This window comes from Onychostoma macrolepis, chromosome 16, assembly GCF_012432095.1.
Source record: "Onychostoma macrolepis isolate SWU-2019 chromosome 16, ASM1243209v1, whole genome shotgun sequence".
Classification (NCBI taxonomy): Eukaryota; Metazoa; Chordata; class Actinopteri; order Cypriniformes; family Cyprinidae; genus Onychostoma; species Onychostoma macrolepis.
In genome coordinates, this window is record NC_081170.1 from 12,869,547 (window position 1) to 12,893,388 (window position 23,842).

Here is a 23,842-nt window from a genome sequence, read left to right on the forward strand (position 1 = left end):
TAACAGCTTCTGCTAAATGGACAAATGTAAATGTACATGTCATCACTATTTTTTGGTAATATAGCCTAATTTTGACAAGCCAAACTAATCAAATGAATATACTTTAGAGTCCACTCTAAAGAACTCATTAGGGTTTCCATAACTTTTTACAATAATCATTATTCAAATGCCACACTAAATGATTTTGTGTCAGACCATAGTATAAAAATGAGAGAATTAATAGTACCATACCAGAGCATTTATTAAAAAAAAAAAAAAAAAAAGGAAATTGCAAAACTCACATAAGCTTGTTTTTAATAATAATTTTCAATAATAAACAGAAATAAAAATGGAATCATTTAACTGAGATTAATAATAACCTGATGACCCAAACACGCTGCATATACAGTTTTAACTCAATGTTTTCTGTCTCACTCTTTTAATTTAAATTATTAATTTTTTTCATTCTTTTAATTTTAATAATTTTAATTTTCTCTGCAACATACAGGTTTATAATATATGTGTCTTTCTGAGACTGAATTAGAAATTAGAAAATTGCTACAGAAAGCTATAGGCTACCACAAATGTTTTTAAAAGATCTACCAAACACTGTCCAGCCTATACCTAATATAGCCTAGCTGTCTAAACTTTATGGCATTTATATTTTGCAAAAAGATCGTTTAGAATATTTTTTAAATTCAATAGGCCTATATTTCTGGAGGTGTGAACAGAGAAAATATCCTGGATCTGAGCTCTGAACTCTTTCTATAAATAAACTAGGCCTATTGTTTTTATATTTAAGGAAGCCTATTTGTTCTGTACATGTTAAAATCGTACCTAAACAATCTATCATTTCTCGGTCATAACTGTCTTTAAAAGGTAAAACAGGTTAATTATTCAAATCAGCAAGAGTTCTTTTTGTGCTTTGGAAAGAGTTTCGTTAATTCAATAATGCGGGATGACGTGTGGTAGAACTCCACTTCCCACAATGCATTGTGCAGAGGTGAAGCGGATGTTTATATTCCGCATGAACAGTGAAGAATGGTCGAGCAATGACAGCAGAAGTGAGAGATGGATCGAGAACACAGAACACACTCAGCACAAAACTCCAACACACCAACTCTGTAAGTTGTCATTGTTTTTAAGTCCGTCAGTGCGACATGGCATGACAGCCTGCGTTCTTATATATTATAGGCGATTCATAACCCAGCCTAATGAACTATAGCTCAGCTCGCTAACAGTTCCTCTTTTCTGGTTACATTTTAAACGTTTCCATCACATAGAAAGCCACATATGGCTAAAATCAGTCGATATGGTGGTAATAGAGCTAGCAGCCATCAGCAACAGCTTTCAGTCCAACATTAAAGGGATAGTTCACCCGAAAACACCGGAAAATTCTTGTCATTTTTTCCTTTTGTGTTTAGCAGAAGAATGTTTGGTTTGAAACAAAATGTGTGTGTGTTTTAAATATAGGTTTTTGGGTGAACTGTTTCTTTAACTTGCTGTGTTTGGTAATTTGTCATGTCATTGAATGGCTTTCACTATTTTGGCAGTAATCAGCAGCATGGTGTCAGTATCTAAAACTACTAGAGTATGTTGTGAAAGTAACAGAAATACTTTCTTAACTAGAAAAACAAACAAACAAACAAAAACCTCATTTCATATGAATCTCTCTCAACATGAAGTCCTTTGGCAGGAAGTTTGCTTTTAGACTTTATGGTTTATGCCAGTAATTAGATTGCTCAGGGAAGTTATGCAATAGTAATGATATATGTTAAGTAATAGAACATGCAGCTAGCCTGTTCATTTGGATATAATGAATATTCTTGGCAACAAGTGAATTAAACTATAAGAAAATAATTTTTACGAACTCATTTTGTGAAAACAAGCTAAACAATAGAAAATGAACAGAAAAACACTCACAAATGGATGTACAGGTGTTAGTGTTCTATTAGAGTTTTTAATACAACCCGAATTCCAGAAATGTTGGGAAGTTTTTTATATTTGAATAAAATGAAAACTAAAAGAATTTCAAATCACATGAGCCAATGTTTTATTCACAAAAGAACATGGATAACATAACAAATGTTTAACCTGAGAAACTTTACAATTTTATGCACAAAATGAGCTCATTTCAAGTTTGATGCCTGCTACAGGTCTCAAAATAGTTGGGACGGGGGCATGTTTTCCATGGTGTAGCATCTCCTCTTCTTTTCAAAACAGTTTGAAAACGTCTGGGCATCGAGGTTATGAGTTTCTAGAGTTTTGGTGTTGGAATTTGGTCCCATTCTTGCCTGATATAGGTTTCCAGCAGCTGAAGAGTTTGTGGTCGTCTTTGATGTATGTTTAGTTTAATTATGTGCCAAATGTTCTCTATAGGTGAAAGATCCGGACTGCAGGCAGGCCTATTCAGCACCCGGACTCTTCTACTATGAAGCCATGCTCTTGTAATAGCTGCAGTATGTGGTTTTGCATTGTCTTGCTGAAACACACGTCGTCTGGAGGGGAGCATATGTTGCTCTAAAACCTTCATGCACAAAATGAGCTTTTCAGCATTCATCGTGCCTTCCAAAACATGCAAGCTGCCCATACTGTATGCACTTATGCACCCCCATACAAGGGCTGCACGATATATTGCATGCAATTGTCATGCGCATCTCGTCAGTAAAGCCGGTTCTGTGATTAGTCATATCTCCATCACCTGCTTTCAAATGGAGCAGCATTTAATACACAGAGCCGTAGTTCACTGACAAGCTATGCAATATCACGTTCATTATCGCAGGTGATTCATCTGCAATTATGAGTGCGAATTGCGTAGCTTGTCAGTGAACTACGGCTCTGTGTATTAAATGCTATAAAACGCATGACAATCGCATGTAATATATCGTGCAGCCCTACCCCATACCATCAGAGATGCTGGGTTTTGAACTGAACACTGATAACACGCTGGAAGGTCTCCCTCCTCTTTAGCCCGGAGGTCATGGCGTCCATGATTTCCAACAAGAATCTCAAATTTGGACTCGTCTGACCATTGAACACTTTTCCACTTTAAAACAGCCCATTTTAAATGAGCCTTGGTCCACAGGACATGACAGCGCTTCTGGACCATGTTCACATATGGCTTCCTTTTTGCATGATAGAGCTTTAGTTGGCATCTGCAGATGGCATGGCGGTTTGTGTTTACCGACAGTGGTTTCTGGAAGTATTCCTGGGCCCATTTAGTAATGTCAATGACAGAATCATGCCGATGAGTGATGCAGTGTCATCTGAGGGCCCAAAGACCATGGGTATCCAAAAAAGGTCTTCGGCCTTGTCCCTTACGCACAGAGATTTCTCCAGTTTGTCTGAATCTTTTGATGATGTTATGCACTGTAGATGATGAGATTTGCAAAGCCTTTGCAATCTGACATTGAGGAATGTTGTTTTTAAAGTATTCCACAATCTTTTTACGCACTCTTTCACAGATTGGAGAGCCTATTTCTGAGAAACTCTGCCTCTCTAAGACATCCCTTTTATAGCTAATCATGTTACAGACCTGATGTCAATTAACTTAATTAGTTGCTAGATGTTCTCCCAGCTGAATCTTTTCAAAATGTTTTGCTTTTTCAGCCCTTTGTTGCCCCTGTGCTAACTTTTTTGAGACCTGTAGCAGGCATCAAATTTGAATTGAGCTCATTTAGTGAATAAAAGTGTAAAATTTCTCAGTTTAAAAATGTATGTTCTCTGTGTTGTGAATAAAACATTGGCTGATGTTATTTGAAAGTCTTTTAGTTTTCATTTTATTCAAATTTAAAAAAAACGTCCCAACATTTTTGTTTTAATCCTAATTTAAGTTTTAGTAATTTTATAATGTGGTTTTAACTTTTTAAAGTTTTTTGTTGTTGTTTGTTTTAGTTTGTTTAATATTTTTATTATTATTTTCAGTTAGTAATGTTCGTGCTTCAGTTTAAACTTACTTAGTTGTCAAGGCAACATTTCTAATTTTCATTTAGTTTAGGTTTAATTATATATATTAAATTTAATTTCTGTTTTGTTTTAATCAACATAAAAACCGTGTTTTAGTAAATAATAACCTTGCTATCAATGCATTTATCTGTATTTGTTTTTCTGAGTGTTTACTTGTATTTAACCCAACCTTTAAACATTTAAAACATAGAAGATGTATATATTGTTCATAAATTCATTCTTATGTAAATTGTCTTGAGTGCTTTTATGAATAATATACACAAATTAATTTAAATTGTGTTTCAGGAATGAAGCCCAAAAAATTACTGATCTTCCTTTATATTTCATGGTTCTCACAACCTTTTGTGTGATTTTGTTTGTGTGTGTGTTTGTGTGTGTCTCTCTATAACCCACAGGTCATGCATGCAGCTTGGCCTATAGCCTGTACTGTGTAGAGCCTATCGCGCTACAGTGCAGGGAAGAGAAAAAGGTTGTGCTTCCTGACTCAAACCCAGTCCTGCTGCTCCATGTTTCCTATGCTAACCCTTCTGAGCATGTTTTACTATATCTGTCTACGGCGGCGCTCCAGGAGCGGGACACGGAGCGAGGCATTGGGTAGCCGGCGGGCAGTGGAGCTGGGCCAGCGTTCTGCGCTACCTGTCACCGTTGAGGTTGAGCAGTATGGCAAAGAGGTCCTGGACTTCAGTTCTCACTACGGCAGCGAGAACAGCATGTCCTATACCATGTGGAATCTGGCGGGAGTGCCTAATGTCTATCCCAGCTCAGGAGACTTCACCCAGACGGCTGTGTTCCGCACTTATGGAAGCTGGTGGGAGCAGTGCAGCAGCTCCCCTCCACGGTTCCGTCGTACGCTGCCCAGTTTCCACAGCCAGGACTACCTGGAACTAGCCTTCGAGGAGCCCGTCTATCCCACAGCTGTGGAGGTGCTGGAGACCTACCACCCCGGAGCCATTGTCAAGATCCTAGCGTGCTCGCTCAACCCTTTCTCCCAGAACCCTCCAGCTGATGTGAGGTAAAATGTTAGGTGTGAGAGAATGTTCTGGATTTGAAATCAAAAGGTTGCAAGTTCTAATCCCACAAAATGTGATCCATGGAATTTAGCTCCAGGTTGCCCTGCCAGTTACTTTAAGATGGAGAATTCATTTTTTTATATCTTTATTTTTTACTATTAGGCTATGTAGTCCATTTATTAGTCATTAGTAGCCTAAAAATGTACATTATCCTAAATGAACAGTCCCACTCCAATAAAGCTTTTTGAGATATATTTCACTCATTCAATGTTAATGTTTTTTTTCTTATTTTAATAAAATTCATTAATTCACTGACAATAAAATTTAATTCTTTAACTAAGCAATGTAACAACTGATATTACTAAAAATATATATAAAATGTTATATGTCTATATATATATATATATATATATATATATATATATATATAGACCCCTGTTCACCCCCTTCTAATGAACAGGTTTGACTACTTTAGTAATTTCCATGAGTACAAATGTTAATGTTTAAGCATATAATGATATTCTAGGGAATTGTGTGCTTTTAATTTTAAAGCAACAGTTTGGACAGGACCCTTTTCTATTTTAACATGACAATGCCTCTGTGTATAAGGCAAGGTTCAAAAAGAAATGATTGATTTAATCAGTGTGGAAGAACTTGACTGGTCTGCAGAAAGCCAGCTCAGCACCTCTGGTGTGACTTTAAATGCAGATCTCGAGCCAAAAACTCTTTACCAAACACCAATGACTTGTACATACACTATATGGACAAACGTATTGGGACACCCCCTTCTTTAGAACAGAAAAGGACACTTCCAAAACTGTGGCAACAAAGATGGAAACATAATTCATGTATTTAAAAATTGTATTTTCATATCTGTTGCAACAGTTTTGGAAGTGTCTAAAATGATTGTACCCATATGTACAAGTCATTGGTGTTTGATAAAGAGTTTTTGGCTCAAGATCTGCATTTAAAGTCACACCAGAGGTGTTCAGCTTGGATTAGGACTTGGCTTTCTGCAGACCAGTCAGATTCTTCCACACTGAATCAATCATTTCTTTTTGAACCTTGCCTTATACACAGAGGCATTGTCATGTTAAAATAGAAGAGTCCTGTCTAAACTGTTGCTTTAAAATTAGAAGCACACAATTCCCTAGAATATCATTATGCTTGAATATCATTATATGCTTAAACATTAAGATTTGTACTCATGGAAATTACTAAAGTAGTCAAACCTGTTCATTAGAAGGGGTGACCCAATACTTTTGGCAACATAGTGTATATGTGTGTGTGTGTATTATATAATATTATTATAAATAATAATATATAATATATATATGTACACACACACACACACACACACACACACACACACATATATATATATATATATATATATATATATATATATATATATATAAATACTATATATTATTGTTTTTATATTATATATATTATTATATTATAAATATATTTAGTGTTGTCAAACGATTAATCACGATTAATCACATCCAAGTTTTTGTTTACATAATATATGTGTGTGTAGAGTGTATAATTATTATGTATGTATGTAAATATAAAGACACAAATCACGATTAATCGTTTGACAGCACTAATATACACACACATATATATATATACACGTGTGCGTGCGTGTTACAAAAATTATGTTAATTTTTATTTACCTAATAAAACATAACATTTATCATGAACTGCACCAAACTGTTTTCAAGATGTATTGCAATATTTAGTACAGAATCGTAATTGAATAACAATATCGCAGATTCTTCAGAGTTGGATGACATTGTTAGTGTTTTGAGTTTGGTCATATTATTTTTTTGCAGGTGGGAGGTTCTGTGGGCCGGCAAGCCCAACAAAGCTCTGAACCCTCAAGCTCGCCAGTTCTCCCCCAGCATCAAGCAGATCAATTTTGCCACCAACCTGCTGCGTCTGGAAGTGAACAGCTCTCTTATGGAATACTACACAGAGCTGGATGCTGTGATCCTGCGAGGCGTTCGGGAAAGACCCATTCTGGCCCTCTATAAGATTCCTGTCATCGACATCAGTGATCTGAGTGACAGTGAAGAAGAGATCAGTGATGCAGGAGGCCTCTGCTGCAGGTCGGGAGGAGACAACAGGCACAACCTGGGGAACGGCTACTTTGATAGGCTCCCTTATGAGGTTAACATTGGAAACTCTCACTTTAATTACTAATGATGCCTGTGAGTTTTGGAATGTTTAGGAACATGTAGTTTGTGCCATCAGCGTGTTTAATAAATAATACGTATGCCAAGTAACAAAGATTTTGTTTTCAAGAGCTGTGGATAACAACACATGTTGGACCACAGAGTGTTGAAATCTTCTACGTTCCAGACACATATTTAAAAGAAATAGTTGCGATGTGGTCTAGTTCCTCAAGCCCTGACTTGTGTGATTGCAATAGGTCATTTTCAGATAATTAGAGACCATTTTATTGTAATTTAAAAATACCTTTCCCATTCGTAATCCCTTATTACCTCCACACAGCTCAGATCTCCTGTCCAAACCACTGCCAACCTCACAGTCTCGTTACAGCACAAACGAAACATAATCTGGCTATTATCTGCTAACTGATATCCAGCATCACACTCATACTATTGTTCACTTTCCCAACAGTGTACGTAACAAAAACATAATCAGTTCCTCCACAAAACGTCTTGAGAGTAATCTTAGTATCTCTGTCTTTGCAAGAAACTATTTTGATGCACAAGAAGAACATTAAGCATGCTGTGTTTTGGTCTGAAAGTCACTGTTTGTTTGTGTCACTGTAGCTAATTCAGCTGATCGTGAGTCACCTGCCAGTTCCAGACCTGTGCCGATTGGCTCAGAGCTGCAAGCTTTTTCACAAACACTGCTGTGACCCGTTGCAGTACATTCAGCTCAGCCTGCAGCCATACTGGGCCCGGCTCACAGACGCCTCTCTGAGCCACCTGCAGAGCCGCTGCACCCTCCTGCAGAGACTAAACATGTCCTGGACAGGCAACCGTGGAGCCGTGACGGCCGCTGGGTTCTGCAGGTAATGGCAAGAGTCTCTGATCCAGACATTTAAAATATTTGATCTACCAAATATATGGTAATAGTCGCTCCATCTCTGTCTTTTTTCCTCAAGCTTTATGAAGGCCTGTGGGCTGAGTCTGGTGTGTTTGGAGCTGTCGTGCTGTCATTTCCTGACTGAAGCATGTTTAGAAGTGATCGCCCAGACGTGTCCGTGCCTCCAGGAGCTCAATTTGGCTTCCTGTGACCGTCTGCAACCTCAAACCTTCAATCACATCGCCAAACTCACTAACCTACGCAGGCTCGTGCTGTACCGCACCAAAGTTGAGGTGAGAGCAAGACTGAAAAGATGCCTGATTTTCTCTAGTAAAACCATCTGGGGTGCACTTAATTATATGAAGCTATGAATTTTATGTATTTTTAATTTGTAATTTAATTTAATTTGAATTTGCAAATTTTCTAATTTAAATTTTTCAAGTAATTTTTACAGTTTCACAGTAAATAGCAAAATCTGTGATGCAAACTTATTAAAATTTGAGGCAAATTCAAATTCTGCTGTAAAGCAGCATATAAATCAGCCCAAATCAGTTCAGTGTTCATTTATTTCAGTTTAGTAAGTGTATAAAGTTAATCAGTTATGAAACAAGTTCATTTCAGCAATAGACCTTAGTCTGGTTTGATGGCATATTGAATTCAGCACATATGAAAATGAGGCCATGTGGAGTAGATTTAACAGTCTTTCACATGCACTGCACCTAGATCATTTCATTTTCACAACTCACAACTTTCTGAACTGTTTTTCAGAAAGACGTTTCATCAACTAAACAACCTGAATGTTGTCAAACAATCGAACAGTCCATTGAACACACTACAACTGTCCCTCACAGCCTCGTTTTCATTCCCATCAAAAATTAAATACGCTATTACCCTGACATAGTTCAGTAAACAGAAAGCAATAGTAGAAAGGCAAGTCAGCAAATCATCTTGGCTGACTAGATTTTAACTGGTAAAATTTGCTAACAAGATTGTTAATCTTTTACCACATTGTTTAAAAACCTTTTTTAATTTACATTAAAGGGATAGTTCACCCAAAAACGAAAATTCTGTCATTAATTATATTAATTACCCATAAGGCCTTCGTTCATCTTCAGAACACAAGATATTTTTGACGAAATCCGAGAGCTTTCTGACCCTGCATAGACTGCAACGCAACTGACACATTCAAGGCCCAGAAAAGTAGTAAGGACATCAGTAATTTTATGAAGCTACTAGAATACTTTTTGTCAAATAATGATTTTATTTAACAATTTCTTCTCTTTGGTATCAGTCTTCGATGCACATTCACGACAGTACTAGGACATATGCATGTGGTGTTGCTGATGCAGGAGCCGCTGTTCTGATTTAGAACCTGGGTACGCTGCGCCCTGTTTGCAAAGAGAGGAATGCACACATGCATTGTGGTACTGCATCGAATTCAGACACGGAAGACAAGAAATTATTAAATAAATTCAGAATTTTTGTTTTCTTTGTGGATAAAAAAGTATTCTTGTAGCTTCATATAAAATTACAGGTGAACCACTGATGTCATATGGACTATTTTAACTATGTTCTTACTACCTTTCTGGGCCTTGAATGTGTCGGTTCCGTTACTGTCTATGCAGGTTCAGAAAGCTCTCAGATTTCATTAAAAAGATGAACATAAGGTCATACGGGTCTGCAACAGCATGAGGGTAAGTTTAACAGTCTCGTTAGCAAATTTTACTGGCTAAAAGCTAGTCAGCCAAGATGATTTGCTTTTTATTAATTGTGGGAGGGGCCATTGTCAGGAACAGCCAATCACAACCATTTATTTCCTGCAGCAGTACAACACACAAGAAAACGGAAACCCTTCTCAGTTCCAAACAGATTAGATGAACATTGTTTTTGTACCTCATTGTATACTTCATTACTTGTGTAATATCTGGATTGTGTCATGCTCACTGTATTTCCTGCATCACATCTTTATGACTGTATCCATGATTAAAGCAAAAGATTTGGGTGGTAATAATGAAGATTTTTAACATCAAAGCTGAAATTGCTAATTACTGATCCATGAAATTTTGTTCCCCCAAAAGTTATGTGCTTTATCGTGCATCACCTTTGTTTATTGTTTATACTACATCATTAAAAAAGCAAGTTATTTTGGGAGTTGAAGAAGAAAACATGATTATGCCAGCCTATTTAAAGCTGTTATAGTTACCTGTCCTTCTAATTATATAACACCAGGCCGTGTAAATCGGGCATACTGGCATTACCACCTTTAAATCAGTTCTACATGCTGGTACAGGCCCAAGGTTGCCACTTATCTTGGTCGTCCCGTCCCTCTGTGTGTGGTTGACTGTGAATCAGCATTTGTAGTTGTATTGGTGCCTCTTCCAACAGGTATAATGTTTCTGTAGCTTTTCTGTAGTGATGGCGACTGCGTGAAAACATACACACGAACACACAGGCAGCAGACTCTGTCTGTAGCAAACCCACCTCTCTGTCATCATCACTGTAAGTGAAATGTCTTCTAGGAAACCTAATGGTGTAAATATCTATGGAAATATACACAAAATGAACTCAAAGAGAACTGTCAATCTTCAAACGGTTGAGTTTCATTTCACTTGACTATTTTTAAAACCAACACAATAATGAAAACAATGGCTGTATTCTCTTAGTGGTGCTCTCGTGACACTTCAGCTTTACAAAACAAACCCTTTTTTTTTTTTTCTTTCTGTGAAACATCATATCACTCTATCTCCAATGTGAGTGTCAGCCATGTGTGCCAGACCGTGAGGTCATATAATAGTTTTATTTTGACACATCTATTTAGAAGAATATTGAATAGCGGAGTTAAATATGTTGTCATCTTTGATTTGTGATTATCAAATGTGCGTTCGTTCTTCTCATTTTGACTACACTGGCATCTGAATAGAATGTTATATTATTCTCTCATTAGTGTTGTGTTAATCATCACTTTTTTCTCCATTTCTTTTCACATGCAGCAATCAGCCATATTGAGCATCCTCACATTCTGCCCAGAGCTCAAGCACCTTAACCTGGGAAGCTGTGTCATGGTGAGTCCACTTGTCAGTTGAACTGGTTGTGTCAGTTGGTTTATGGCTAAATCCCAGTTCACAGATTACAATGGTATTTGTTAAAAACAATGGTCAACATAAAAAAGGCTTTTGAAAGTAATGTTTTAGCATTATGAGAATAAAGTCTATTTTTTTTTAATGAAAGACAATGTTTAACTTAGTTAAATGTGCAAGGCTTCCAGTGTTAGTCATTTGTGGTTATTTTAGCTGTACAAAAACAGTCTGTTATGCTGCTTTATATTGTGAAATGGTATTTGTTATCATATTCATCAACACATCATAGTGCATTTTTTGTCATTCTAGATTTTTAACTGTAACGGCTAATGAATTGTAAGTCTTGCAGAAAAATAGCTTGCATCCGCTTTAAAAATTAAGGTGTATATTATGAATTTATATATTTTAACCTTATAATTTGACTTTACTCTTTTGTCATTTGACTGAATTTTCAAAATATTATTGGTAACATTTTAGCATAGGGACCGATTCTCACTATTAACTATAGTTGTTTATTAGCATGCCTATTATTAACATATTGGCTGTTTATTAATGCGTATAAAGCACATATTCTGCATGACCATATTCTATATCCCTAATACTACCAAATACCTAAACTTAACAACTACCTTACTAACTTTTAAATGCAGCAAATTAGGAGTTTGAGGAAAAAGTCGTTTTTCAAATCTTTCAAATGTTTGTTTCATTTTAATATGGCACTAAAATGCTATTGTCACATACTAAATATTATACAGTATGCAAGATTAGGTCTGGTGTATCTCAAATAATAATAATAATAATAATAATACATTAAAATAAAATTCCCTTTTAATATACTATTTCCAAAGTAGGCATCCATGCATGTTTATTGGGATATTATTGCCCAGATTTGTTGCATCAGAGTGCAATATTATGATGTTATACAGGTTCCAAAAGAGGGTTTTCACAACATGCCCTAGAACAGGGGTGCCCAGCTTTGTTCCTGGAGATCTACCTTCCTGCAGAGTTCAGTTCCAACCCTGATCAAACACACCTGTCTGTAATTATCAAGTACTCCTTCAGATCCTAATTAGTTGGTTCAGTTGTGTTTGATCAGGGTTGGAGCTGAACTCTGCAGGAAGGGTAGATCTCCAGGAACAGGGTTGGGCACCACTGCCCTAGAAGAACCATTTTGGGTTACCTAAAGAACCTTTCAGTAAAATTTCTTAAAAGTACCATTTTTTTTTTTTTTTTTTAAGTGTAAAGAACATTTTTAAAAAGCCTAAAGAATTTTTTTTCCATTCCATTTTCTTTTTTTAAAGTATGCAAATCAGTATGTTCCTTTTTCAGCTATAAGAACATTGGCTGGTCTGGTTGTTTGTCTTCTTACGCTCATAGCATAGCTTAGAGACAGTCAGTTATCAATGAGTGCTTCACTGTAGCTACATGGTGAATTGATCACAGATTGAGGACTATGATGTGGTGGCGAGCATGCTGAGCGCACGCTGCCGCTCTCTACGCTCCCTCGACCTGTGGCGCTGCAGGAACCTAAGCGAACGCGGTCTGGCAGAGCTGGTTTCGGGCTGCAGGCTCCTGGAAGAGCTGGACCTGGGTTGGTGCTCCACGCTTCAGAGCAGCTCTGGCTGCTTCCAGCACTTGGCCCGCAGTTTGCCCCGCCTACGCAAGCTCTTCCTCACCGCCAATCGCACCGTGTGTGACTCTGACCTGGAGGAGCTGGCCTCTAACTGCAACGCTCTGGAGCACCTTGATATACTGGGTGAGATGAGTGTTTTTATTTAAAATGCACTAAGATTTAAGGATTCAAACCCACATTTCTTTCTTCTGTGAAAGATTTTTTTGGAAAAAATATTTCCGTGGTTTTGCCTGCAGAATGAAAGCTAAAAACAAAAAAAAATTATTTAAAATGATTTTAATTCTCTTATGCTCGCCTGCATTTATTTGATCAAAAATACAGTAAAAACAGGAAAATTGTGAAATAATAGTACAATTTTAAATGAATTTTATATTTTAAAATGTCATTTATTCCTTTAATTACAGCCATTAGCCATTACTCCAGTCTTCAGTGTAACATGATCCTTCAGAAATCATTCTAATATGCTGATTTGGTGCTCAAGAAACATTTCTCATTTTTATAAACAGTTGTGCTGCTTCATATTTTTGGGGCGTTGTGATTTTTCTGGATTCTTTTATGAATGGAAAGTTCAAAAGAACAACATTTGTTTGAAATAAAAATATTTTCACTTTTGATCAGTTTAATGTATCCTTGCAGAAAAAGTATTTTTTTTAAATCTAATAAATGATAGCAGAATGTTCGTTTTTAGGTGAACTATCCCTATAACTCTTTTCGTTGTTGTTTTTCAGGTACACGGATGGTGAGCCCTGCCTCTCTGCGGAAGTTACTGCAGTCTTGTCCTCTGCTAAAGCTGGTGGACGTGTCTTTCTGCTCGCAGGTCGACTCTCGCTTCGTCCAGGAGCTCAGTGGCCTTTTCCCGAATGTGTCCATCAAGAAGAGTTTCACTCAGTAAAACTCAGTGGGTCCTGAGCAGGAGCAGTTTTACGGGACGGTCTTTAAGACCCCGGGGAGAAGGGTGGTGCATGGTGCTGTGAACTTGCTGCCTTGAACTGCACGGAGCTGTGGACTGCCGGTTCGAAGATGTTATAGATGTTTCACTCGCTGGTCTCACTATGTATTGAATCTCACACATTTCATCAGACCTCAGTTTTTGATCTTAATCTCAGGGTTTTATTTTTGTCTTCAGAGAGAGACGTTTGTAGTATGCTGTACTACAGCCGAATGGTTTTGTTTTAAACATACATATTCAAGTGTTCCAGCACCAATGTTTTATTTGCTTTGTTAAATGTTGTCAAATCGATGTTAAATATTGTGAAATAGTGTACTATGATTATTTATTGATTGGTTATAAATTCAGGGCCACATTGACTTGAATTGTGGGCACAGAAATCTTTTGTGGCAATACCTTGTTTGTGTGAAACTTTGCCCATATCTCCTGTCAATCCTGTTATGCACATGTATGTACACAATAGGGCAAATACCAAAATATAAGCTTTTTTCCTCTATTGCAAAACTTGACGTTTCCTTTTACACAGGCGCATGCTAACCGGTAGATAACATATCCTTGTGCCTTAGTTTTAAAGAGAGAAGTGCTTTGTTTGTTTGCTGGTCGTCTATATTGTGCTATGCTAAATTGTGATTTGCCAAAATCACCCTAAACCAAAGGGTTTTTCTTTTTTCCTAATACACTTTAATTTTGAAAAACACAGATGGCAATGTACTGTATTTTCTTTAAATGTGTACAATTATTCAAGTCAAATCAAGGATTAAGGATAAATTGTTTAGTGCATTTGGTAAAAGTTTTTTAAGTGCCATGTTTTTAAAAACAAAAAGAAAAAAAAGATGGTTTTCAATTTGACTTACCTGTGCTTTACTAGCAGTATAATAAGCACACCCTGTAAACAAACTCTACAGTTAATTCGAAGCAACCTAACGCTAAATAGATTGTATTTATGTTAAATTGTACAGTAGCTACAGTGAATTTCTTGTCATTTTGGATATTGTATTAAATTTGTGCTGTTAGGAAGCAGGTGGCTTTTAGCATTATGTCAGATCTGAGAGTGATAGTCGAGGTCTTGGTTCAATAAAGTGAGGCTTAATATTTTGTGGGTTTGTCATTTTTGTGACTGGAAAATTATAAAAGAATTTATCTAATCGTACAGATTATGTTTGGCCTGTGGTTGGTCTATACTCTCTCCACCCGTAAGATTCAATAATTTGGTCAAGCTGAAAGTCAAAAACTTCCCTGGTCTTAATCCCTCCGAGTTTAACAGCGTATTAATATTGCATCTGGCAGTGACAGTCTCATCGGACTAACAGTGATGTAATGAATTGTTTATGTCTACTTTAATGATGGACTGAGGAGCTCTAATGTGCCCTGAGGACCTGGAGGGATGCAGTTAATTAGATGAAACGATTTCTTGATTTCTATACAACTATTGCTAGTCAGTACACGCAAAAAACTGTCATTACATCCCTGTAAATAGATCAACAGTACAAAGCATAATAACACTGTCTGCCTCTGCTTATGGACCCTGTAATTTAGAAGTGGCACTGCACTCCTGCTGCAATGGTTTCAGCATCAATATGCATTTGACCTTTTCTCTGTTTCATATAACTTTTGTAACAGAATCTAGTTTTCAGGAGTCTTATTAACGCCTCCTATACGTTTCCTGACATAAACAAAAGAAAGCCTAAAAATGTAACGTATAATTTTGTAGTTAGATTTAACCTTGCGTATATTGCTTTCAAAACATGAACACCATAAAAATAATTTGCTAATGTAAAAAGTTTACCCATCATAGATTTTGATGCACTTTTCTAAGCCTAATCAAATTTTAAATGGGTTTTGTTAAAAATGCAACATACTACAGGTGCTCTACAGGTCTATATTCATATTAACTTATTAGTTCTAGATAATTAAAGATAATTAAAATTTAATACGTACAGTTATTAACTGATTTGGAGTACACATTCTTTAGAAACAAGAGCTTCCATGCACAAGCTGCTTATACTATATATATATATATATATATATATATATATATATATATATATATATATATGGGTGGTCGTGTCTCAACAAAACAGTTCAGAAAGAAAATTAAACGTGAAACGCTTTTCGTATTTACAGCTAAAATATGTTTCTGGGGGGAAACCAGGAGCCACTGTGATTCATTATTATGATCCATGGTGTGTGTAACATAAACTGTGCAAATGAACATGGCAGCATATTTAAATCAGAGAGCACCGAAGAAAACCCCGGAATGCTGAGCTACAAATCGCCATGTGCTGCTGTTGTTACGTTTAATGTTGCTTTGGGTGTCCTAGAATAAATCCTCACTAGATGGCACTAGAGGATAAGGATGATCGTTTTACACAATCACGGTATTAATACAGTCAATTCTTGTCTTAAAACGTCTTGTTTTCCCAAATATGGAGAAAATTGCATCACTGAAACTTTTTAAACTAGTCTAGTCGTAATTTCTCTCTGAATGGTTAAAGCACTGGGATTTGCACGATTGACTATTGCTTATTTCAAACCTTCCGAGCAAGCACCACGAAAAACATAAGAGCAACTCCAAAAATGAAATTCGGCTCACTATTAGTAATCATGACGAAATCATGAAAACTATTACGAAGACAACGTAAAATGTATTTTATGGTTTATTGTTGTCAAAATTATATTAAAATTTAAATTATTTCAAACTGATTGATTGCAGACAAGAATAGCAAAAATAAAATAAAAAAAAACAGGTGAAATAAATTAATGCCATAAAAGAAGGCCTATATTGAGGCCCACGTTTTGATGTCACAGACTAAGCGACACCCTAAATAATAGTGCTTCATCTATAACTGGTTCTTTACGAAATTTAAATCGAACTAGTTTCTAAACACTGGCCGTACATTTTATACCGCCTTTACCACAAAAACCAGCGCGCTGTGTTAAACGCAAAAAAAGACAGGAAAGCTTCAGCAACACATCTCAGTGACAGTGCTCAGGGTATAGCTATATCCTGTTTTTATTTTTCTATTTCAGGGAAAATAAACAAAACTTATCGGTTTGTATATGTTGTGGCTTACAAATTTCACGCTCTCAGTTTCTTTTGAGATTGCGCTGACATATCAAACCATTTGAACGTGTAGTGCAGTTTTGTTAATTCTGTTTCACATTTAAAAATTTCGTTTAAAAACTTGACCGAGACGTCAATAAATATAAGCTTCATCCGCATATTTTTTTTTTTTTTTACACATAAAATGTCAGGTTTGATTCTTCGATTTAGAAAAACAAAAACAAAACAAAAAACATAATATACTACAAAATCCGATTTCTATCACAACCTCTGCGCATTTTATTATACCCACAAAATCATCCAGTTCAACGTTTGATGAAGTCTTTCTGACAGAGTAAATAAAACAACAAATAAATAGCTCCACAGTATTTGTAGAATTACATGACAGTTTGATCAATTAATCTATGTAAATGTTTCTTTTGAAAAACAAAAAAGTAGAACGATAATAACAGACGTCCCTGGAATTTCTGTGGAATAGATTTACACCAAAATATGAATTAAAATATAAGCAAAATAATACAATAAGAAAATAATAATAATAATAATAATTTCTGATTGTTGTATTGTATTTACACATAGTGACGTATAGCAAGCCCCTGGGAGAAATCTTCCCATTTTTCCAATCTTCCAGTGTTTACATTTTCAGTAAATCATCACTGCATTGTGTCCCTATAAATGCGAACCGGAACCAACACAATGAAGAACTATAAAGCACAAAAAAACAGACAAAAAAAATAGAACAAAAACAGTTAAATCCAAAGTCCAAGTAGGCTATCCTTTTAGCTCTGATGCTGGGTAAACGTGGAGAATATTTAATAATAATAATAATAATAGTGCCCGTGTTATAAATTTATATGCTTGATAAATGAAGGAAATATAAAATACACAAAAACGCTTTGTCATATGAAACAATGAAGAATCGTTTGACTTCAATTGAAAATATTGCAGGTCACATCGCTTGCTTTTCCCATTCTCCACAATACTGTGTAAATAATCTCTATTTCAAAATAATTAAAAAAGACATTCAAATGTTTGAGATATATAATATTGAATTCGTTGGGTAGAAAATAGTGCTAACATTGTTGGAGACTGAACATTGTTTACTATACATAAACATATAGTAAAGTCAGCTCATAATTTATCAAAAAAGCAGCTGAATGTGGGTAAAAAGCAACTGACTTCCGCAAGAGATAGCAAGCAATATTCGGCTAATTTACTATAGCCTAAATATAAAGGCAAAATATACCAAGACTCTAATGTTAAAGAAATAAAGACAAAAATAAAATAAACAAAAAGCTCTAAAATCTTTTCCAAATTCAAAACAATACGAAAAAGTGCTCAAGTGAGAGAATAACGTAGCTATGTCCTTTAAAAATTATACAATATTTACAGCACTGTGTGGAGTCCTGTGAAACAATTGTATTTTATGGTAATATGACTAGATCGAAGGAAATGCCAGGCTTCTATCACTAGCCCTTCGGTGACCTGTCTGCAGCTCGATGCTGGAAGTTTCTTTTTATTTCTTTTCAATTTCGAGCCATCCGTATTGATAAAACGGAGAAAGAGACCAGAATCAATTGTGTGAGACTAATTTCTTGGCGCCAAGACTACAACATCTGTTTAATGTGACCTTGCACCTCACTGTCTCCATGAGTAGGAGAATTGGTACATAACCATGCTGTATGTAAAATAATAATAATAATAATAATAATGTTTAAAGGCCTTTTGATCCCAAGAAAATGGTTGAATACTGTGGGTGGATGCATGTCACATTGATGTTGTTGTTTTTTGTTTTTTTCAATCGAATCTATGTTCACCCTCAGTCGCCCACAACAAAAGTAAAAATGGCGTGTATTTGTCAAATGCTGCAGCACTAGTCACTTTTCAGGCTAATTCCGCAAAAGAAAATGCAGTGAATGCGTCTAGATGTAAACAACTGGCTATGGGACACCCATGCTCGCGTTTGAGGGACATTTCGCTCGTCTCAAAGTGTTTGATAAATAGTAGGGTTACACCTTAAAACTGCGTCTTTTCACAGTGCTGGGTATTCACAGAACAACCGTTCTCTTTGCTCGCGCGGGGAACGCACGGTCCCCTCTTGTTGCAGCAGTACGAATTTTGAGTAACATTGAAGACGGATATAATCTGCTCTCCCGCCTCAGTAGTCTAAACCGCAGCTGCTTTCACTTTGGATAGCTCCAACGTGAACGTAATCATAAATGAAGACTGAGGCAGTCAGTATGATAAGATGTGTCCTTGTTTTTGTCTTGTTTTTGTCTTTTCTCACTGCACTGGCGTCTGAACCCCGTGATGCGGCGGCGTGTCTCCGTATACGTCCTCGGTACCCGGCAGAGGTCCGCCGGGAGGAGTCATCCGTTTCTCTTTCTGTCTTCTGTTACAAAACCAAACCCTCACTACCTCTTTTTCCAACTGCAGACTGTCCGCCAGCGAAGTAATTTCCGACGCGGCTGGCTTTGGGCACTTAAGGAAATGGCTCTCCAAAGCCCCTTTGACGCTTACCTCGATGGAAGTCCTCTTTTTCCGTTTCCTCCCCTGCGCAGCTATCTTGTCCAAGCTCGTGGGGCTGCCAGATGTGGAGTCTGCCTCCTCCAACCACTTGTTCAACAAAGGCTTGAGCTTGCACATGTTTTTGAAGCTGAGCTGCAGGGCCTCAAACCTGCATATCGTGGTCTGCGAAAACACATTTCCATAGAGCGTTCCCAAAGCTAGTCCGACGTCCGCCTGCGTGAAGCCCAGCTTGATCCTCCGCTGCTTGAACTGTTTGGCGAACTGCTCCAAGTCGTCCGAGGTCGGCGTGTCCTCGTCCGAGTGGTCGTGGTGGCTCTGGTGCGGCTGGTGCTGGTGCTGGGACGGTGGATGGCCGTGGTCGCTGAGGTGTGGGCTGTGGTGGTCCTCGTGCGCGTCGCGCATGCTGTGGTGGTGGATGCCCTGGCCGCTGCCCGGGATGAGACCGTTCACGCTGAAGCCGGGCTGCGAGTAAATAAGGCTCTGTCCGTTCGACGTGGCCATGCTGGGGATGTGAGCCGCCGTCGTCGTTCTCCATGCCCTTGAATCGTGATGGTTCCCGTGCGTCTGATGTACCAGATGGGGTGGCCGCGTCTGATGCTGTAGATTGCTGGAATTGTGCATCTCGTCCCGGGGGCTCTGCACCGCTGGCTTGATGTCCTGCTCGCCGAGGGGACTGGACGACCACGGACCTCCTTCTCCGTGTGACAAGGCTGTTATCCACTGGTGCGCGTGGCTGAGCGGGTGACTGTTGCTCTGCAGCGAGTAGTCACTCTGCAACAGGGTTTGCGCGTCCCTGTAAGCCGCGGCTTGCTGCATGCTCCCAGGCTCCGAGTGTACAATAGATGGGCTGGAGGTGAGGATATTGTAATGATTGGATGCTGTAGTCGCCATGACTCTCGGAGCCGGACTGATCGCTCCTATTAAAGGAACCTTGCATTTGACAGTTACTCTTTTGCCACAGGCGTCTCCCAGGCTCTTTGCCAAGTGGACGCAGCGGCGCGCACCTGAGCTCCGCCCCCCGACGACGCTCATTGGGTGGAAAGGTTTGATGGACGCGTTTTTTTGGAGGCAGCCTTCAGTTCATTGGATGCTCGAGACTCTTAACAAACACTGCCTCTTTCCCTCAAAAGAACTCCGTGTCCTGCAGCACCTCTGAAATGTGAGGGACCGACGGGCCACCAAGACCGGAGCGAAGAACATCAAAGGTTATGCTTTTTATAACTTGGGAGAGATCTCATTTCAAACTTGTCTGTTATGGAATTTGCGAATTTTTGTGTGTATGTATGTATGTGTCTTGTAAAACAGAATTTATGCAATAAATGAAAACTATTTTATGTGATGTCATCTCATATTTATTGATTACAGGTTCGGGGTTTCATTTGTCAAATAAGGGAAACTATCTAATCTTTCTAGCGTGATGTTTGCTGAAAAGTATTTGGATAGTCAACTTTACGGACTTTACGGAGAATTTTCAAAGTATTAAAGAAAAAACGTTTTGCAGACCACGTTTAAAAAGCATTAACTAATTTGTTTAAAATATCGTCTGTCAAACAAACAAAACAGTTCTTTAATGAATAGCCAAGTTTGCTGGCCACCACAGGCAATAACTTTGATGAGTCAAATGATGCTGTATCCGGAAAAGATTAGTCTAATTAAAATTTGTGTGTGTTCTTTCGTCTGTTAACGAAAGAACAGAAAAAAGGAACAAAAATAGTATTTAATCTGAGGCAGATATTTAATTTAACATGTTAACATTCGTTCCTATTACATATTTTAAATAGGCCTATGTAGCCTACTTTTCATCAGTTTTAAAGTGAGTGATATAAGAATAAGAGATATGACATGTTATATTAGGTATGTTGTCATATTTCTCATTCAGAAAAAAAAGAGTAGAAAATATGCTGGTTGTATAAAAAAATGGTAGCCTACTTCTCTTTTAAGAATAATAAAAAAAATAATAACAGCCGGTGTAAGTGTAAGACGCGTACTAAAAAGTGAGTAAAAGGCAGATTCAGTTAATAAATAGGTACAAATAAATAAATGATAAAAAAAAAAAAAAACAGCCTACCATTTTTTATGATTGAAAGAAAGCGAAAAACTCTCATAATATGAACGTTTTAGTTTGCGTTCACCTTATCTGATCCGTGATCTGATAAAACAGAGTAATGCCGATTTGGTCCAAAGAGAAGTTATAATTCACATAGACAGAGGCACATGTGCCACAGTGACTTTCTGAAACATGCCATTTATTCGGCGGTAAGTGCAATGCGTAGCCTATGTTTATTATCTCATTATAATTATAAATACAACTATTACTCCAAAAATCTAATTGGCATTTTAAATATCTAATTACACTTGTCTTTTAGCCAACATCTGCCTATTAAAGATTTAAAATGATATATTTTTCCTCTGGGTTTGCACGGTGTACAAGTCAAAGGAACATTTCAGAGGGAAAACAGTGGGCCGTTTGGGACCGCAGGTGTCTAAAGCTGACCAGCTGGCTTCTCTGTGAGCCTCTGTAAAGAAAAGCACACGACATTGTCCGTGGAGGGGGACATTTTTTCAGCAGCTCTGCTGGTTGCTATAGAGAGCAGTAAATTAAACAACGCCTCATACGTCACTCCTCTGGAAGGCCCTACGTAAATCAGAATGGGTAATGGACAAAAGACAAAAAGAAACAAGAAAGACAAGAGAGAGAGACAGACAGAGAGAGATCAGCTGATTTTAAGGAACTGTTTAAAAGCAGTAAATAAAGTGTCATTTGCACAACTAATGCACTTTGAAGCACAGCACCGTCCAATTACGCGTCACTGAACAATAGCCTACATAATAAACAAGGTAGAAAAACCAATAAAGTCCATAATATAGGCTAGGCCTTCAATAACATTCAACATTTACCTAAAATTATTACAAACTCAGGTCGTTTATAGCCTATCAATGGAAAAAAAATAATTAAGATTGGCCTATTTTAGCTGTTAGCCTATAGAAAGCGTTTATTAAATGTAAAAGTGTTATTTTTTCTGATTATTATGGGGATACAAAAGTTCATTTTGTCTGAAATGGTTCAATTTATTTGTTTCCAAATGGGACGGGCCTACGCCTTCTTAAGTTATATTGTACAGTGTGGTCTACGATTTTAAAAAAAAAAGTTTCTAAAAACAATCCCGAGGCATTCAATAATCAGTTAACCAGGGAAAGCAGGTAAAAAGACCCATAGACACTCTATAAGGACGGCCTAATTATGGAGTTAAAGGGCGCGACAAAAAACGAAAAAAGGAAAACTTTAAAGACACGTTCCGGAAATTCATCCGCGTAATAATGAACATCATTGTGGCGTAACAGTGAAATCACCCAAATCAAAAGAACATTTATGGCAATTAAGGTTGTAATTCAGAGAATTACCACAACGCCACAGAAGCTTAAATAGTCGTGTTGGGAGAAAACCAAAGCACATTACTTTAATGGTATAATATGCAAACTATGGATCGTTCAATTACATGGCTTAACAACGCATAAATGATGCGAGTCTTGTTATTTGGACTGTGGGGTCTATGGTAATTCATTTGGAAGGGCCAGCGCGCTCTCAAATACAGTGAAATCTATTTCTGAGCTCCGGGAGCCGCTGCCAAACTACATTTAAGGGAATAAAAATTAATGACAGAGAATCTGAGCGTTAAATTAACAGTAATTATATGACCCGCATGCTGTAAAGATTCCATTTTTTATGGTCTAATTAGGTAACTGTCTCCCCATACATCAACATATTTCCCTCTGTGGATTTTCACACAAGATCCCGGTCATGTACAAATACTGATTGCAAATAATTAATTACATTTTACAAAGACATGCTTTAAATCACACAATAATCAAACTCTTCTCATGGTTACGCTAATCAATGACGGTCTGATCACCTGAGACGCAGAAAAAAGATGAACTAAATATCTTGCCATAGAAGCAGATACAAATTTGGGGGGAGGGGTGTGTCAAGTGGTCTTAGTAAAAACACATCGTTTCATACAGGTAGCTTATAGGTTTCAATAGTCAGATGTAGGCTACAATACAAGTTACAAGTTAATCTGAGCGTGTGTACTTTAACTGTTGCCATAAATCGCTATTGCTAAACCAGGTAACCATAGCAACAGCACGGCAGTCACGCGCTTGTTGAGCGGTAAATCCGCTAGTAATGCACCACAAATCATTATTCATATATACAAATTAAAACTTCAGTGTTTAATAAATGTTTTCGATAAGCGGCCTTTAGCTTACTGCTGGGGGAACCAAGTTAGAAGAGAAGAGAACATCGCCATATTGCGCGCTGAAAAGCTACCATTTATTTACATTACGTTTAAAAATTCTTTTTAAAAAATCCTGCTTGCACTTTCCAGTATTCCAGAAAAATGTGAATTAGCTATTAATTATATATATATATATATAAAAGGGAATTAAACAGTGCGCGTGTAGGAATTGTGGATGAGGAGAACCATCTCTTGTCAGTGGGGGTATCCTTATACAGCTCTTGTTGAACAGGTCTTGCACCGAGAATCTAGTAATCCCATGCAATTAATCCAC

The 23,842-nt window shown here is 37.4% G+C and overlaps 2 protein-coding genes across 2 annotated transcripts; one reads left to right on the forward strand and one right to left on the reverse strand.

Annotated features, from left to right (window-relative positions):
- The first annotated feature begins 949 nt into the window (after positions 1–949).
- fbxl4 (F-box and leucine-rich repeat protein 4) lies at positions 950–14,775 on the forward strand. Its single transcript, XM_058748094.1, has 8 exons — positions 950–1,103; positions 4,341–4,957; positions 6,797–7,133; positions 7,763–8,007; positions 8,101–8,314; positions 11,012–11,083; positions 12,542–12,854; positions 13,460–14,775. Exons 2-8 carry the CDS (start codon positions 4,452–4,454, stop codon positions 13,621–13,623), a joined length of 1,851 nt encoding a protein of 616 aa, XP_058604077.1. The 5' UTR covers positions 950–1,103; positions 4,341–4,451; the 3' UTR covers positions 13,624–14,775.
- A 2,224-nt stretch (positions 14,776–16,999) lies between these two features.
- pou3f2b (POU class 3 homeobox 2b) lies at positions 17,000–20,547 on the reverse strand. The gene has a single exon (XM_058748095.1). The coding sequence runs from the start codon at positions 20,303–20,305 to the stop codon at positions 19,028–19,030; it is 1,278 nt and encodes a 425-aa protein (XP_058604078.1). The 5' UTR covers positions 20,306–20,547; the 3' UTR covers positions 17,000–19,027.
- Positions 20,548–23,842: the final 3,295 nt, after the last annotated feature.

Coding starts and splice junctions, on each gene's coding strand:
- fbxl4 (XM_058748094.1), top strand. CDS start 4,452: ATGTTTCCTATGCTAACCCTTCTGAGCATGTTTTACTATATCTGTCTA. Junction 7,134..7,762: donor TTGATAGGCTCCCTTATGAG/GTTAACATTGGA, acceptor GTGTCACTGTAG/CTAATTCAGCTGATCGTGAG. Junction 8,008..8,100: donor ACGGCCGCTGGGTTCTGCAG/GTAATGGCAAGA, acceptor TTTTTCCTCAAG/CTTTATGAAGGCCTGTGGGC.
- pou3f2b (XM_058748095.1), bottom strand. CDS start 20,305: ATGAGCGTCGTCGGGGGGCGGAGCTCAGGTGCGCGCCGCTGCGTCCAC.